The 14,493-nt window shown below is 44.7% G+C and overlaps 3 protein-coding genes across 4 annotated transcripts; 2 read left to right on the forward strand and 1 right to left on the reverse strand.

Moving 5' to 3' along the window:
- Positions 1-280: 280 nt before the first annotated feature.
- On the reverse strand, positions 281-2,065 carry LOC108089100 (protein amalgam). Of its 2 annotated transcripts, none has more exons than XM_017187216.2 (2): positions 1,931-2,065; positions 281-1,576 (listed from the first exon to the last, which is right to left on the reverse strand). In XM_017187216.2, exon 2 carries the CDS (start codon positions 1,572-1,574, stop codon positions 570-572), a length of 1,005 nt encoding a protein of 334 aa, XP_017042705.1. In that variant the 5' UTR covers positions 1,575-1,576; positions 1,931-2,065; the 3' UTR covers positions 281-569. The 2 variants fall into 2 exon arrangements, with proteins under 2 accessions (XP_017042705.1, XP_017042704.1); XM_017187215.2 differs by having other exon boundaries at positions 281-1,581; positions 1,931-2,061.
- Positions 2,066-6,829: 4,764 nt separating this feature from the next.
- LOC108089097 (homeotic protein bicoid) lies at positions 6,830-10,359 on the forward strand. Its single transcript, XM_017187211.2, has 4 exons — positions 6,830-7,160; positions 7,728-7,803; positions 7,851-8,848; positions 9,278-10,359. Exons 1-4 carry the CDS (start codon positions 7,002-7,004, stop codon positions 9,557-9,559), a joined length of 1,515 nt encoding a protein of 504 aa, XP_017042700.1. The 5' UTR covers positions 6,830-7,001; the 3' UTR covers positions 9,560-10,359.
- A 1,782-nt stretch (positions 10,360-12,141) lies between these two features.
- On the forward strand, positions 12,142-13,395 carry LOC108089081 (protein zerknuellt 1). Its single transcript, XM_017187186.1, has 2 exons — positions 12,142-12,237; positions 12,302-13,395. Exons 1-2 carry the CDS (start codon positions 12,151-12,153, stop codon positions 13,289-13,291), a joined length of 1,077 nt encoding a protein of 358 aa, XP_017042675.1. The 5' UTR covers positions 12,142-12,150; the 3' UTR covers positions 13,292-13,395.
- The last annotated feature ends 1,098 nt before the right edge of the window (positions 13,396-14,493 follow it).

A 14,493-nucleotide genomic window follows, 5' to 3' on the forward strand; every position in this document is an offset into this window, starting at 1 on the left:
AACAAACAATGTATTTCGGACATAATTTAAAAATGTATAAAGTTCAATTTAATTTGGAGAGGAGCTTCACAGTTTTATTTTTTTTTTTTTTGTGGTGAAAGATTTATTGTCAAGTTTCATCATTTTATATTTAACCTTTAAATATATTTGTTTAATTTGCACTTTTTTCTGTTCATTTATCTGTTCATTCTTATTAAACTGTGGGTTAAGTATGAAGTCTTCCTCCTCTCCTGGTATCATCCATATTCCCCACCCTCGCCACTCCGCAGAAAAACGCCGATTAAAGTTTATCAGAGAACGTTATTTACTTAAGCATACAGATGTGTTATTTCATAAACCGACGGATGCAGAGCAGAAATTTAAAGGCACAGGCTGGCGGTGGCGGTGGCGGTGGCTCGCTCTCAAGTGCGTCCGAAAATAATGAAGTCTGAATGGGAGCTAATTGAATGAATCATTAATAATAAAACAGAGGCGCATCCGGACCGGCGAACTGCCGAACTGCCGAAAAGCCGGAGGCCGAAGTCTTGTTGCGTGGGAATGGAGGAGGCACTCCACTACATTCCACGGCCTTACGAGGAGGCGGAGGGCACCGGGATGACGGTCTGGAAGAGGTGGAGCCGGGCGTCGGCGTGGCCAAGCTTGTTGGTGGCGTTGCAGTAGTAGTCCCCGAAGTCCTCCTCCGCCACGCTCTCGATCCGCAGCACGGAGGTGGTCGTTTCCGAGGAGGAGGCGGTGATGGCCACCTCGTGCTGGCGACTCGACTGCAGGGCCACTCCGTTCCGGTGCCACACGACCGTGGGAGCAGGGTACCCCTGCACGGAGCACTCCAGCTCTGCGCTGTGGGAGACCATCTGCGCCACCTTGGGGCGCTGCACGGCGATCTGGGGTCGGAACTCCACCTCGACGCGCACCAGCCGCTTGTCCGGCTGACCCTCTCCGTTCTGGGCGATGCAGTAGTACCCTCCCCGATCCGTTCGGTGCACCGTGCGAATCCGGAGAGTGGGTTCAAAGAGCACGTGTCCTCCGGCCGGCATCACGGCATTGTGCTCGCGGGCCCAGGAGATCGTCGGCTTGGGGAAGCCGTTCGCGTGGCAGGTGAGCTCCAGGTTCTGGCCCTCCGTCACCAGGGTGCTCTTCGGCGTGCTCTCGGACACCACGGCCGGGGTCTTGATCTGCAGACTCAGCTTCTTGCTCACCTTCTCCGTGGCGGAGACCAGCACCTGGCACTCGTAGGGCCCCATGTCGCTCACCTCGATCTTCTGGATGCGGAACGAGTAGGTGGCACTGCCTGCCTTCGCTCCTTCGGTCACCGTGACATTGTACCGCTGGTCGGGGAGACTGAGGATGTTCCGGATGGAGAGCACCACCGAGCTGGCGTCCGACTCGCTCGTTCCCTTCGCCCAACTGACGGAGAGCTGGCCCACCTGCTCCACGGTGCAGTTGAACTCGACGGTGTCGCCCACGCTGGCCACCACGTCCTTGCTGATCTGGCTGATCACGGGTCCTCCGAGGACGGGATCGGAGGAGATGGCCAGGCCTAAGAGCAGACCAATGTACAGCTGCAGACTCGCCATGGCTGCTCTGCAAGAAAAACCATTCGAAAATATAAGTTCCGGCAATCTTTATCTTATCTTCGATTAAGTAAACCATATAAACTTAGGAATCACTTGAAAAAATTACTATCTCGACGTATTTAATTGAAATAAAAATGTTGATTAATATATCCGAGTATTGAAAGTAATAAACATTAGTTTAAAATCTCATTTATAATATGATCACTTCACAGAATGGTTTTTAATATTGCTTTTAAGCTTGCAAATTCGAAAATATTTTATAAGATCTTTTCACTTTGTTCGGTATAATTTGTACACTCTTCTCAGTTTGCTAGATTTGTTAATATGTGTCTCTCAGATTTAGTAGATCTATTTACAGGATATTGCTGGTGATTCCGCTTTCTGTTTCTCAGTTATCACGATTGTCGGGGGTTCAATGCGCTTCTCTTCGCGTTCAGAGCTCGACTGAAGCGGCGGAGGCGACTGAGCTCGGCTCAGAAGTCCGTATCTCTGCCGAAGTGCTGCCCTCTCTATCTCGGAAGCGGTTTTTTTTTTATTGTTCCTGACGCGCCGACGTCGACCGCTCGTTATCTCCTCAAACCCAAGAAGAGTCCCGAAAATTCTACACCGCGAGAATGTGGCAGAGAGACATCGTAATGATCGATCGCCTCGTCTAGACTTGGGTCGCTTCTTAATTGTTACACTCACAACAATTTTAGTGGAAGTCCTAGTCACTGGTACACACATTTGGTTAAATACTATAATATAATGTTTTTATTGCCACAAAACAGACTGATTACCATTATAAAAAAAACTATGTTATCAAAAAATACGTCTTTAGGATGAACCTTAATGATATTGGTTCATTTAATGTTTAACTAAAATGCAACATTTTAGATATAAATAACGATTTTGGTTTTATTTGTTTTAATGGTTAAAAACATTCTTATAAACGTATATGTAAAGAGTTGTTTTTTATTATACAAACTATGTTATTAATGTTGTTTTCGGACATAAGGGTTTTAAAATAACTTTTTATAAATCAGGTATTTAATTTGTTTTGTATACAGTAGAATCCTGTTATAACGACTCCGCTTATAGTGTCCGTCCGGGTTGTGCGTCGAAAACTCGATGGTTTGGTTGGCCCCCATACAAAATTATATGAAAGGGCCTCCGCTTAGAGCGTTTCCGCTTTTAGCGACAAACCGCTTATAAGAATGAAATTTTTCAAGAAAATTGAAAAATTTAACCGGATATTGCGTCGTGCCGGAAAAAATACAGTGCTATAGTTCAAAATTTAAGCATCAAAACACGCTGTTAGAAATGTATGTATGTATTTATCAGTGATTGTGTGCGTAGCAGCGATACGAAGGCTCTTGCACTGGCACAACTCTCTGTTAGTTTTAGCTGTCGCCTTAACAACGCTGCTGCGAGAGAGAGAGAGTCGAAGTGCAATGCCGACGTCACACTGTGTGTGCAGACCTCATTTCTATTGAATAGACTCTATTCCATGAGATGTCCCGTTATATTTCTAGTTTTTTCTGCTTTTTTCCGAGTAAAACTGAATGTTTTAATTTGCCAAATGCAATACATATGTGCAATAATAAGCTCATTCAGTTTTCAGTATTTAGAAAAACCTATGTTTTTTAATTTAATTTATTAAATTTTTTGTTTAAATTAAAAAATTGATTTGATTTATTTTAAAAACCTATTACAAACACAGCAACCATAAAATAATCAAAAAAAAAAAAATTTTTTTTCCTCCTTTTGCTTAGTGCGTCTTCCGGTTATAACGACGAAAAATGGCCGGTCCCTTGAAAGTCGTTATAACCGGATTCTACTGTATTATATTTTCGCAGTGCGTTTCCCGAAGACAAAGTCATCGACGTTTTGGATCTTATCTCCCTTCGCCTTATTTACTTTGTCGCCTTGTATTTGTGTTTGTTCCTGCATCTGTATCTGTATCTGTATCTGTGTTTTGTGTACTTAAATTGTTTACTTGTGCGTGAGATTGACTTCGGGCTCACTTATCACTGCACTCGCTCCTTCGCGACTTTAATTGATTTGTTTTGCTGGCCGTCGCTGCGTCCACCCCGCCCACTTCCCATCCCACGCCCCCTCCACTGCCCACAAGATAAGCGGCCGTTGCAAAAACAAAGCGCCAGCGAAAGTGGCCACTGGCAAACTGAGAACTAAGAGACGGAGTTCCAAACTCAAATCCAAATTCAAATTCGTGCCGCCAGTCGGCCGTAAACGTTTAAGGATTCGCGGAAGGGCGGCGGGTGGAAAAGCGAAGAAGGTGGAATGCGAGCCATTTGTGATTTATGGCATGGCGTGCTATTTTCCGCCGCCGGCGAACAAAAGCAACAACCATGGCGAGCGGCCTCTGGAATATCCTGGCCGCTCTGGAAATGCCAGCGATCCCAGCGCCGACTGGTGCTGTCTCTTTCTGTCGAGGAGCAGGGGCGCATGCGTGAAAAGTAAAAAGGAAAGGGGGTGGAACGCGAAACGGGTGGTATTGAATTCACACTCAGCCATGCTGGGAAATTCTGCGGGAAATTTAAGCAGCAGCAGCCGGAGTATTTAAGAAGCTTTAAATGGTTTGTAGGTAGAACTGATGTGAATCCTTTATATTTTACTAGAGAGTATATAGGAACTGTAACTTGATCTTGAAACATGGGAATAGTTTTTGGTCAAATGAAATTGGTTACTACTATTCTATATGCTTAAAGCAAAATACATGCCCGGGTTTTAACTACAAGACCAGGAAGAAAAAGTATGTTTCTTTAATATATGAGCTGTATATTTTATATTCTTAGTTTGTTGTATACATTTTATTTACCTTTATTTCTAATTAAAAACTTAAAAAATGTAAGCAACAATTATATTTTTTCTTTTATTGAATATTTGAAAATAGATGTCAACAGACTTCGAAAGACTTAACTAGAATGCCATCGAGTTCCATTCACAAAAAGTTTAACGACTGTCACAAAAACCCTGTAATGAAGGCAATGAGAATTGTTAATTAAACAGCGTTTAGTGTTATCAACTATGGTTCGTTGTAAGCTTGCGGTTGCCGCCAAAACTTTCTGCGAACAGCATTTCATTACCATATTTTGCAACCCGACTCTGGATGAGCGCCTGACCAAGAGTCCCCCTGAAGCGACGAGGTTAACTCGGCTTAGCAGTGGGAAATGATTGATGACGGCGCACTCTGACTGGCGAAGAAATTCCCCTTAAGAGCAGGGCAAACTGCGGCCTCAGTTTTTGGAAATTAAATCACATCTTAAACCGATTCGGTGACTTCTGCCGAAATGACGCCGTTCCCATGGGAGGCAGCTGCATCTGTCGCCCGCACTCCCCATCTCCCGGAGTTGCCTCCGAGAATGCGACTGCACATTCGAATCAGATAATTGTAAATTGTGTAAAATAATAAATTTCCAGTTAACTATCTGTGGACCGCATAGGGCGCTCCTATTCCCCTCTCCTTTCCTCCTCAACTGCGGGTTATCCTCCGCTTTGGTTGCATTCCGGCAGCGTCATTACGACCGTTGCGTCGATGCCGCTCTGGATCCAGGTCCTGGTGCAGGTCCTGCCAGCTCCTGGCTGCTTTATGCACTCGGACTACACGCTCGACTTCGTCCGACCGAACTGGACACACACCGAACGAAAGAGACAGCTAGAGGGTGTGCGACAGAGATGGCTGCCAGGCGCAAGCGGATCCAAAGCAGAAAATGTCAAATTTTGTAATTTATTACCCGAATCCTGTTTCTGTCAGTGACTCCTCGGGTGTTTCGCTTGGGCAGCGGCACACAGAGGACCTTTGGAAGCGGGATGAGGGGAAAAGTCCTTTGTCACACACTGCGTGTGAATTTGTGGCCCAATTCCGCACAGTGGTTCCGCGCACATCCTTTTCCTGCAGCCACACGAAAAAACCCACAGAACTTCGGTAAAGTTAATGTGGCTTTATTTTTTCAAAAGTATATTTGGGGGTGCGAGATATTATATCTTCCTAATAACATAATTTACACTTCGATTGATTGAAGTGGAGTTGTGATATCAGATATCTTTAGGGGGTTCAAAATTTGGTTTCCCCTTTTTACACAAATATATAATAACTTTTATACTTTACATACCTAGTTAGACAATAAAATATAAATATTTTTGTTTCTGTTGACTAAAGTGTTAGAACAATTTCCATTTACATTTAAAAGGCATTTGTATACACAAATATAAGATAAAACATTTTTTATAGCAAAGCTGTATACTTCATTTTTTGTTTAATTCCAAGTGTTAACTTATTTAATGTTTTACTAATTAAGATAGTTTCAAGTTTAAAGTCCTATTGTTGTATATATTTTCATAAACTGCAAAACTTAATGGTTCTCTTGCTTTAGCTTTGATTCCTAAGTAACCACTGTACCTTGTGTGTATCCTTTGGCTTTGACTATGTGCGCGTATTTTGTTTGCCTTTTGGCTGCACTCCGACTCCGACTCCGCCACCAAGTGGAGTGTCTGTGAATTGACTTTTGTTGCCAGTTGGCAGCGGCGGCAGGAGCAACAAAAGCCACGCCAGCAGCAACAAGCTTATGCCAGATCCCAAAAGCAAACACGACAATTATTCGGTAAACGTCATTAAAAATATTTCACTTAAAATCTTCTGAAACTTGCTTAAAGGTCAACTGACTGGGAGACTTTATTTATAATACTTTTGAATACTTATTTAGAATACTTATTTAGAATACTTTGTTATTGCAATTAACATGCTATATGGTAAACTCAGTTGAGGAGAAACATTTCAGAAACATCGACTACAACCATAGAAAATCTTGTATAAACAGATATCTCATATTTACAATTTTGTTAATGTAAGTTTCAATTTTTGGTTTTTTTTCAAATTAAAGCAGTTATATATTCGAAACAACCCGCTATAATATTAGGTCTCTCAGCTCTTGTCAGTGCGCAATAACGCTTGAGCCTATTTCCGGCAGAGGGCGCTTTCTGTCTGCTATGGCACACTCAAGCAAACGCTGAGAGCGCCCTTCCTTTTTGTAGAGTTACCAGACTGTTAAATTTAGAATTTTTTAAATTTTACAATACATACCATGAAAGGAATAAAATGATAACAACTACTATATGCTTTAGATAATTGTTACTAGTCTGTGTCTAATTTTGTTAAAATTCGCTCATTCTACGTTAGATCGATTACTATCCTTAGGTTTTTATTATTTCGTCTCCACCTCCTTTCGCCCATCGCTAAATAACGGAATCTTTCAGATGCGAAGCAAGTGGATCGCAAAATAGCAAAATGTTGGCGAAATAATTTCGCGAGCGTCTCGAACGTAACCGGTTACAAAAAATAAAATAAATATTCCACTTTCAATTCAAAAATACCCGCGCGAAGCGAGAAAATCGCTTTAGTAACGCGGCGGAGTGTTTGTGGGGAAAATGGCGCAACCGCCGCCTGATCAAAACTTTTACCATCATCCGCTGCCCCACACACACGCACATCCGCACTCCCATCCGCATTCGCATTCGCATCCGCACCCACATCATCAACATCCGCAGCTCCAGTTGCCGCCACAATTCCGAAATCCCTTCGATCTGGTGAGTGGAAAAGCTTTATCCACAGAGATAACATTTTTTCAAAACATCTACAGTAGAGTCTCCCTATAGTGGAGTTGAGTTCACCAGAATGTTAAATGATACATATAAAATTAAAAATAAAATTAACTTTAGATCAGCTATACAATATTTAATTGTTGGAGCTCTGAAAATTAGTTCATTTATTAATTTCATTATAAATAACTTTCATATAATGATCTTCAATAAAGAAAAAACTTGTGGGCTTCACCTCCCCGATTTACGGAAAAGATAATAAGTTGGTTAAATAATTTGTCACTCCATTCATCTAAACACCTTTTTGTTTGTGGTCCACATTTTCAAAATGTATATTCAAAATTTGTTTAGTCTGCGGAAGAAAAATTTAGTCTTATTAAAAATTTTATAAAAATCTTCTGAAAATATTCAAAAAAGTTTTCCAGTTTTATTAAGAATGTTTAAAGCTGATTTAAATACTTGATTCTAAGGCTATTCCGATCTTTGGGCCGAAAAGAGATCCAGCCTTTCATACTTTTTATATATAAAAACAGTGTAATCTCTGATTCTTTGAAGCTTTTCGATGAGCGAACGGGAGCGATAAACTATAACTACATACGGCCGTATCTGCCGAACCAGATGCCCAAGCCAGGTGAGTGTGAAGTTCGAAGAGGAGCTGTCTTTCTATTGCCTGATCAGATATGTATCCCCCAGAGGAGCTGCCCGACTCGCTGGTGATGCGGAGACCGCGACGCACCCGCACCACCTTCACCAGCTCCCAGATCGCCGAGCTGGAGCAGCACTTCCTGCAGGGACGCTACCTCACTGCTCCGCGACTGGCGGACCTGTCGGCCAAACTGGGACTGGGCACTGCACAGGTGAAGATCTGGTTTAAGAACCGTCGGCGCCGACACAAAATCCAGTCGGACCAGCACAAGGACCAGTCCTACGAGGGCATGCCCCTCTCGCCGGGTCTCAAGCAGGGCGACGGCGATCCCCCCAGCTTGCAGACCCTCAGCTTGGGCGGAGGCGCCACGCCCAACGCCCTGACCCCCTCGCCCACTCCCTCGACGCCCACAGGCCACATGGTGGAGCACTACGGCGAGTCCTTCAACGGGTACTACAACTACAACGGCGGTCACAGCCACACCCACGTCCAGGCCAACCGCCACGTGCACGTGCAGTACTCCTCCGGAGGAGCACCGGGATCAGGAACAGCTGCCAATGGAGGGCAGTTCTTCCAGCAGCAGCAGCATCTCCACCACCATCAGCAGCAGCAGCAGCAGCTGCACCACCAGACCAACCACGTGCCGCTCCAGATGCAACAGCAGCAGGGGCAGCAGCAGCAGTACCACCACTTCGACTTCCAGCAGAAGTCGGCTAGCGCCTGTCGCGTCCTGGTCAAGGACGAACCGGAGGCCGACTACAACTTCAACAGCTCGTACTACATGCGATCGGCGATGTCTGGCGCCACTGCATCGGCATCGGCACCCGCCTCCGCATCCGCGTCCGCTGTGGCTCGCGGCGCTGCTTCGCCGGGCTCCGAGGTCTACGAGCCATTAACACCCAAGAATGACGAGAGTCCTAGTCTGTGCGGCATCGGCATCGGCCTCGGCGGCCCGTGCGCCACCGCCGTTGGCGAGACGGAGGCGGCCGACGACATGGACGACGGAACGAGCAAGAAGACGACGCTTCAGGTCAGCCGAGATGGGTTCTTGCAACCTTCCCTTTCGATACACTTCTGTACAGTCGACTTTTGAGAGTGAGAAAGGGGTTAAAGTTATAAAATACTATATAATTGGAGGAACACTAAAACCTTCATAGAAACTGTAGTCAGGGTTTAACATTCAAACGTCACTTAACTATCTACATTTATTTTTAAAATTTACTAGGTCATTTTTGCTCTACGAAAAAATTTTTCAAAAGTTTTTAAATTATTGTATCATCCTAATTTTTTTGTTTAAATTTTCCAACCATTAGCTTGCTTTCTTTATTTTCTGAAATGGTTATCCGTTGAAAATATGATACAGTTCATTGTAACCATACATTTTAAAACTGGTTGTTATAAGAGAAGATAATTAAGTTAAACTATTTCTAATCCCTGCTTATCTATTCTACCCTCACAGATCTTGGAGCCTTTGAAGGGTCTGGACAAGAGCTGCGACGACGGCAGCAGCGACGACATGAGCACCGGACTGAGAGCCCTGGCGGGAAACGGAAGTCGTGGCACAGCCTTTGCCAAGTTCGGCAAGCTCTCGCCCTTACAGGGCCCCCAGGCGCCCCTCGGAATGGGAGTGACTATGGCCGAGTCAAACCAGTACCAGTGCACGATGGATACGATAATGCAAGCGTATAATCCCCATCGTAACGCCGCGGGCAACTCGCAGTTCGCCTACTGCTTCAATTAGCCTGGACAGGTGGCGTCCGGCGTCCCAGGGAGTTTTATTAGCTTTAGGTTAACCACTGTTGTTCCTGATTGTACAAATACCAAGTGATTGTAGATATCTACGCGTAGCAGGTTAGGACTAGTCTTAAGATCTGTGTAAATTGTTCCTAGGGAAGATTATGTACTAGCCTAGTCAGCGGGCGAGACAGATTTAGTGATATTTGTAGTGATACTCCACACCTTCCCCGCAGTACGCTCTTTGCCCCGATTGCTTCTGGCAGGATGATCCACCAAAGCCCAGGAAAACCCAGTCAGATCCTTTTGGGGCTTTTGGGCTTGAGTGCACTCCAGGGAAGGTTTTTTTTTTTTAATTTTGATTCCGCGCCAGCAAGAAAGTCTGTACTAAAACAACTTGGCATAGCTAAAAACTGTACTAGTCGAAATGCAAAATGTGTCTCTTGGGGGTAATCTTGAATAATGATTACCCCCTTAAGATTGAACATTTAAACAATAATATTCGATTTGATATTTTCAATTTCTACGCTATGCCAATGAATCTGGCATAGTTAAACATTTGCACATTCTTAGTCAAGAAAGCAATATGTTTTATTAGACTAAAGCAGATCACATGTTCTAGTATTCTGATTTACTTGATGCCTGTGGAATAAGAAACCTCTTCACTTATTATAATATGTATTATTACAAATTAAACTTAAATCTGTTAAGCCCACAATGTACTTTAAGAACGGTGCACCTTTTATGTTGTCTATTTTAGTTTTTTTAATCATTGAGGCAAATATATTAACTACTCCAATCGAGTAAGCCATGACTAACTAAATATTTAAGCGAATGTGGAAGGACACGTAGACCCCTCTCTCCGTCTCTTTCCAGGATGAACGAAAACAGTATCTGGTTTTCCCGAAAATCTTATGAATTTAAAAATGCACTTTATGGCACATACTCACACATGCCTGCCATAAAAGGGGATTCGCGATTTTCCCCGAACACCCGCGAGTCGTAAAACTTTTGCACCAGCTGCCTGTGTTTGCCTAGCTACCTGATCCGCGACCTTCCGCGATCGGTCGCACTATTTAGGTAGGCACTGTACGGGCGGCTCTCTCGGGGCGCCGTCAGGCAACTTGTTCCCTGTGTTTTCTTTGATATAAATTATGGAAAATCCAGAAAACCAAAGAGCGCCCTACATGAACGAATGTTGATCGGGTTTCTCCCAGTTCTGTAATTTTTATTGATCTCGCTCCTTGGCGCGTTTAAATGGGCGCGTTTTAGAAGGTGGATTACTGATGTGCTGGGAAAAACCACGCCGTAACCATTGTTACTTTTTATCGGCCAATGTTTACTTAGGCCTGGTTTCTGAATTAATATAAACAATGCACAATAACAAACATACTATAATTTGTAAATTTTTTCTAATATTTTTTTCGTTATGTAAACGATTTTATTAGTAGGATTTAAGATGGTGAATTATTATAATCAATACATCGTATTATAAAATTTCTATTTCTTTTTAATATTTATTTTATATTTAAATGTTTTTTTCATTATCAAAATGTTTTAACAATCCGAAATAAGTACTGATTTAATGTTCCTAAATGTCTTATATTTATTTTTTTCTATTTAAACGCCTTGTTTTTAAGCTAGGCTCAGATCGGGTTGTTTTAATATTGTAAATATGTAATTTTAGTCTTGTTTAAAATGAATAGCTTAAATATTAACTTCTACACAAAGTCTTGTAAAATATATAATTCTATATAATTATGCTTACTAATATTTAGCTAAACAAAGAATAATCTTTAAATAACCATATTCATGTTTGCTTTAAGTTAAGATCTCAACTGTACCATAGACATTGCCACATTTCCACACGGTTTTCCTGCCATGACTTCTCCTTTGTTCCAGCGTATTTTTAGCGAATTCCCAGAAGGCGCAAATCCGATAGCGCCAGTAATAAAATTTGCGAACAGTTCCCGGTTCCTAAGGACTGAGGACGGGAACCCTAAGGGATCCGAGAACCGCGACGGATTCGGACTCGGATTCGCATTCGCCGCGCCGGAGACCCGGCAACAAACGGAGTCATAAACGGTCCAAATCGAGCATAAAACCCCGAGGAGCATCCTTTCTCGCAGCGCTGCTTTCATTGCATTATGAGGATAATTGCGGACGGCGAGCGACCAAAAGCCGCGACAACAGCCTCGGTTTCACTTTCAGCGCCGCCAGCGGAGGCTCTTTCAACAGGTGCTACAAGTTGGACAACAATCGCCGCGCAGCTCCGCTCATCATCAGTCCGTCTACCTGGCGAGACTGGAGATCGGGCCTCGGGAACTGTCTCACGCAACGCCAGATCCTGGCAGGATTCCGATCAAAACAAGCCCCTGAATGCCCATACCCGCGGCCGGAGTCGTCGGACTTGGCTAGTCTCCGAGGTGCCAGTCGGCCAGCGACGAAGGGATTTACGACTCGCGGGCTTAGGCAAATTTTTGGCAACGCTGGCTCGCCCATTTGACCTGCCCGAGGTGCTTACCTAAGCGGCCTCCTATATAAGGTTGGTGTTTGCTTAGGACGGCAGATCATTCCGCAACTGACAGCCCAGCAAAGATGTCATCCGTCATGCATTACTATCCAGTGCACCAGGCCAAGGTGGCTCCGTATCCAGCGACTCCCTCCGAGGTCAAATACAGCGATGTAAGTACTAGTATTATAAAACTAAAACTAGCCACTTACTAACCTTATTTATCCCAACTTTTAGTTGATCTACCACCACCACGCTGTGAACCCCATCGGCCTGCCGCAGAACTACCACCAGATGAACTCCAACCCCACCACCCTCACCGACCACTGCTCCCCGCAGCAGCAGCAATTCCACCAGCAGCAGGTTTCCTCGGATGAGAACCTGCCATCCCAACCCAACCAGGACTCGCAGCGGGTGAAGCTGAAGCGATCCCGGACGGCCTTCACCAGCGTGCAGCTGGTGGAGCTGGAGAACGAGTTCAAGAGCAACATGTATCTCTACAGGACGCGCAGGATCGAGATCGCCCAGCGGCTCTCCCTGTGCGAGCGCCAGGTGAAGATCTGGTTCCAGAACCGCCGCATGAAGTTCAAGAAGGACATCCAGGGCCACCGGGAGCCCAAGGCCAGTGCCAAGTTGGCCCAGCCGCAGGCGGAGCAGAGTGCCCACCGCGGCATCGTGCAGCGCCTCATGTCCTACTCCCAGGATCCCAGGGAGGTCGCCGCGGCAGCAGAGAAGCGTCCTGTCCAGGCAGTGGCCCCTGTGAATGCCCAGCCAGATTACGGGCAAGCCAAGGTGAAGACCGAAGTGGCCAGCAACAACAGCAACAGCAGCATGTGCTCCAGCTCCGATCTCAGCGAGATCCTGGAGCACTTGGCCCAAACAACATCTGCTCCAACAACCAGCATCTCCGGTTCGGGAGCCTCCATCAATTCCACCACCAATTCGGCGCCTAGTTCCTCCTCAGGACACTACTCCTACAATGTGGACTTGGTTCTGCAGAGCATCAAGCAGGATTTGGAGGCGGCTGCCCAGGCCTGGTCCAAGTCGAAGTCCACTCCCCTCCTGGCCACTCAGACCTGGCATCCCAGCTCCCAGAACCAGATCCCCACGAGCGTGCATGCGGCTCCTTCCATGAACCTCTCGTGGGGCGAACCTGCTGCCAAGTCCCGAAAGCTCAGCATAAACCACATAAACCCCTGTGTCACCAGCTTCAACTATCCCAATTAGCTGGGAGTATTTATTTAAGTTTAATACTTTGTTAGAGCTAAGCAACCGTCTCTGGCCCTTGGACGCAAAATTCGAACCCAACTCAGTGACAAAAGCATTTACAATATTACCTAATCATAGAGCTAAGCCTTTTTTTTACATCCATACTTCTGTAATCTTATATGATAAATAAAAAATGAAAACCTCATTCCAATATTTTTTAATTCTTGTTAAAACATTGCTATATCTTAAAATCAAATATTAATGTTTGTAAATCTTAGGGATTTATTATCTTGTTCAAGGATACTTTTGCAATACTTTACATTAGATACAGTTTTCCCCTCATCAATCCTTCAAATGTAATATTTAGCCCCCACCACAAAGTCTAAACTCAGCTCATGGGAAAGAAAAAACAAAAAGAAAGGAGGAGGGCGGGTTAATTTTTACCATTTAGCCTGTGTCCCAGTTGTCTTCGGTTTCACTTTTGCATTTAATGTCCCATTGCGGGCGACTTGAGGTCAAGTCGAGGAATTTCCATTGCATCGCCCATCTATTAGTGCCCAGAAAAGTGTCAACCGCATTTACTCGGACAGGTCCAGCCCCGTTCCCGTTCCCCCTCCCACTTCCACTCCCCTTCCGAATCCGTATCCGGATCCAGGTTCAGTTTCATTTAAGCCCGCCGACCGGGTTCCGGTGGTCATCTTGAGCGGCGGACGTGGAGTGTTGGGATTTGATTTATGGACATTTAACCGCACACATTACTTGCTACTGGCTGCGGTGGCTGGCCAGCGTCTTGCAGCGCGGAAATGCGGCACTCAGCCTCAGCTCCAAGGAATTTCCACCAGTCCTTCCAACCCATCCGTCCCTTTGGTCCTTGGGCCCTCGGGTGTGGAGTGGTGTGGCGTGGAGAGGAATGGAGTGCTGTATGTGTGGCAAATTGCTTCCCCTGGGAGGAAATTGTCGCTCGCACTTGCCACGACCCAAGGACTCGCAGAAGGTGTACTCAGAAAAAATACTCTCCACTTTGTATTACACGTATTTCGTTGTAACACATTGATTTATTTTAGAAATTCATAGTGTATATGGACAGAATACAATTCGCAATAGATAAGATTCAGTAAGTAAACAATTCAGTCAGTAAGTTTGACAAAGAGTCATAAAAATACAACAACATTTTGATTTTCATGATTATGATAAATTATATTTTGGAGTTATTTTTAAAC

This window comes from Drosophila ficusphila, unplaced genomic scaffold, assembly GCF_018152265.1.
Source record: "Drosophila ficusphila isolate 14025-0441.05 unplaced genomic scaffold, ASM1815226v1 contig_791, whole genome shotgun sequence".
NCBI classification, from domain to species: Eukaryota; Metazoa; Arthropoda; class Insecta; order Diptera; family Drosophilidae; genus Drosophila; species Drosophila ficusphila.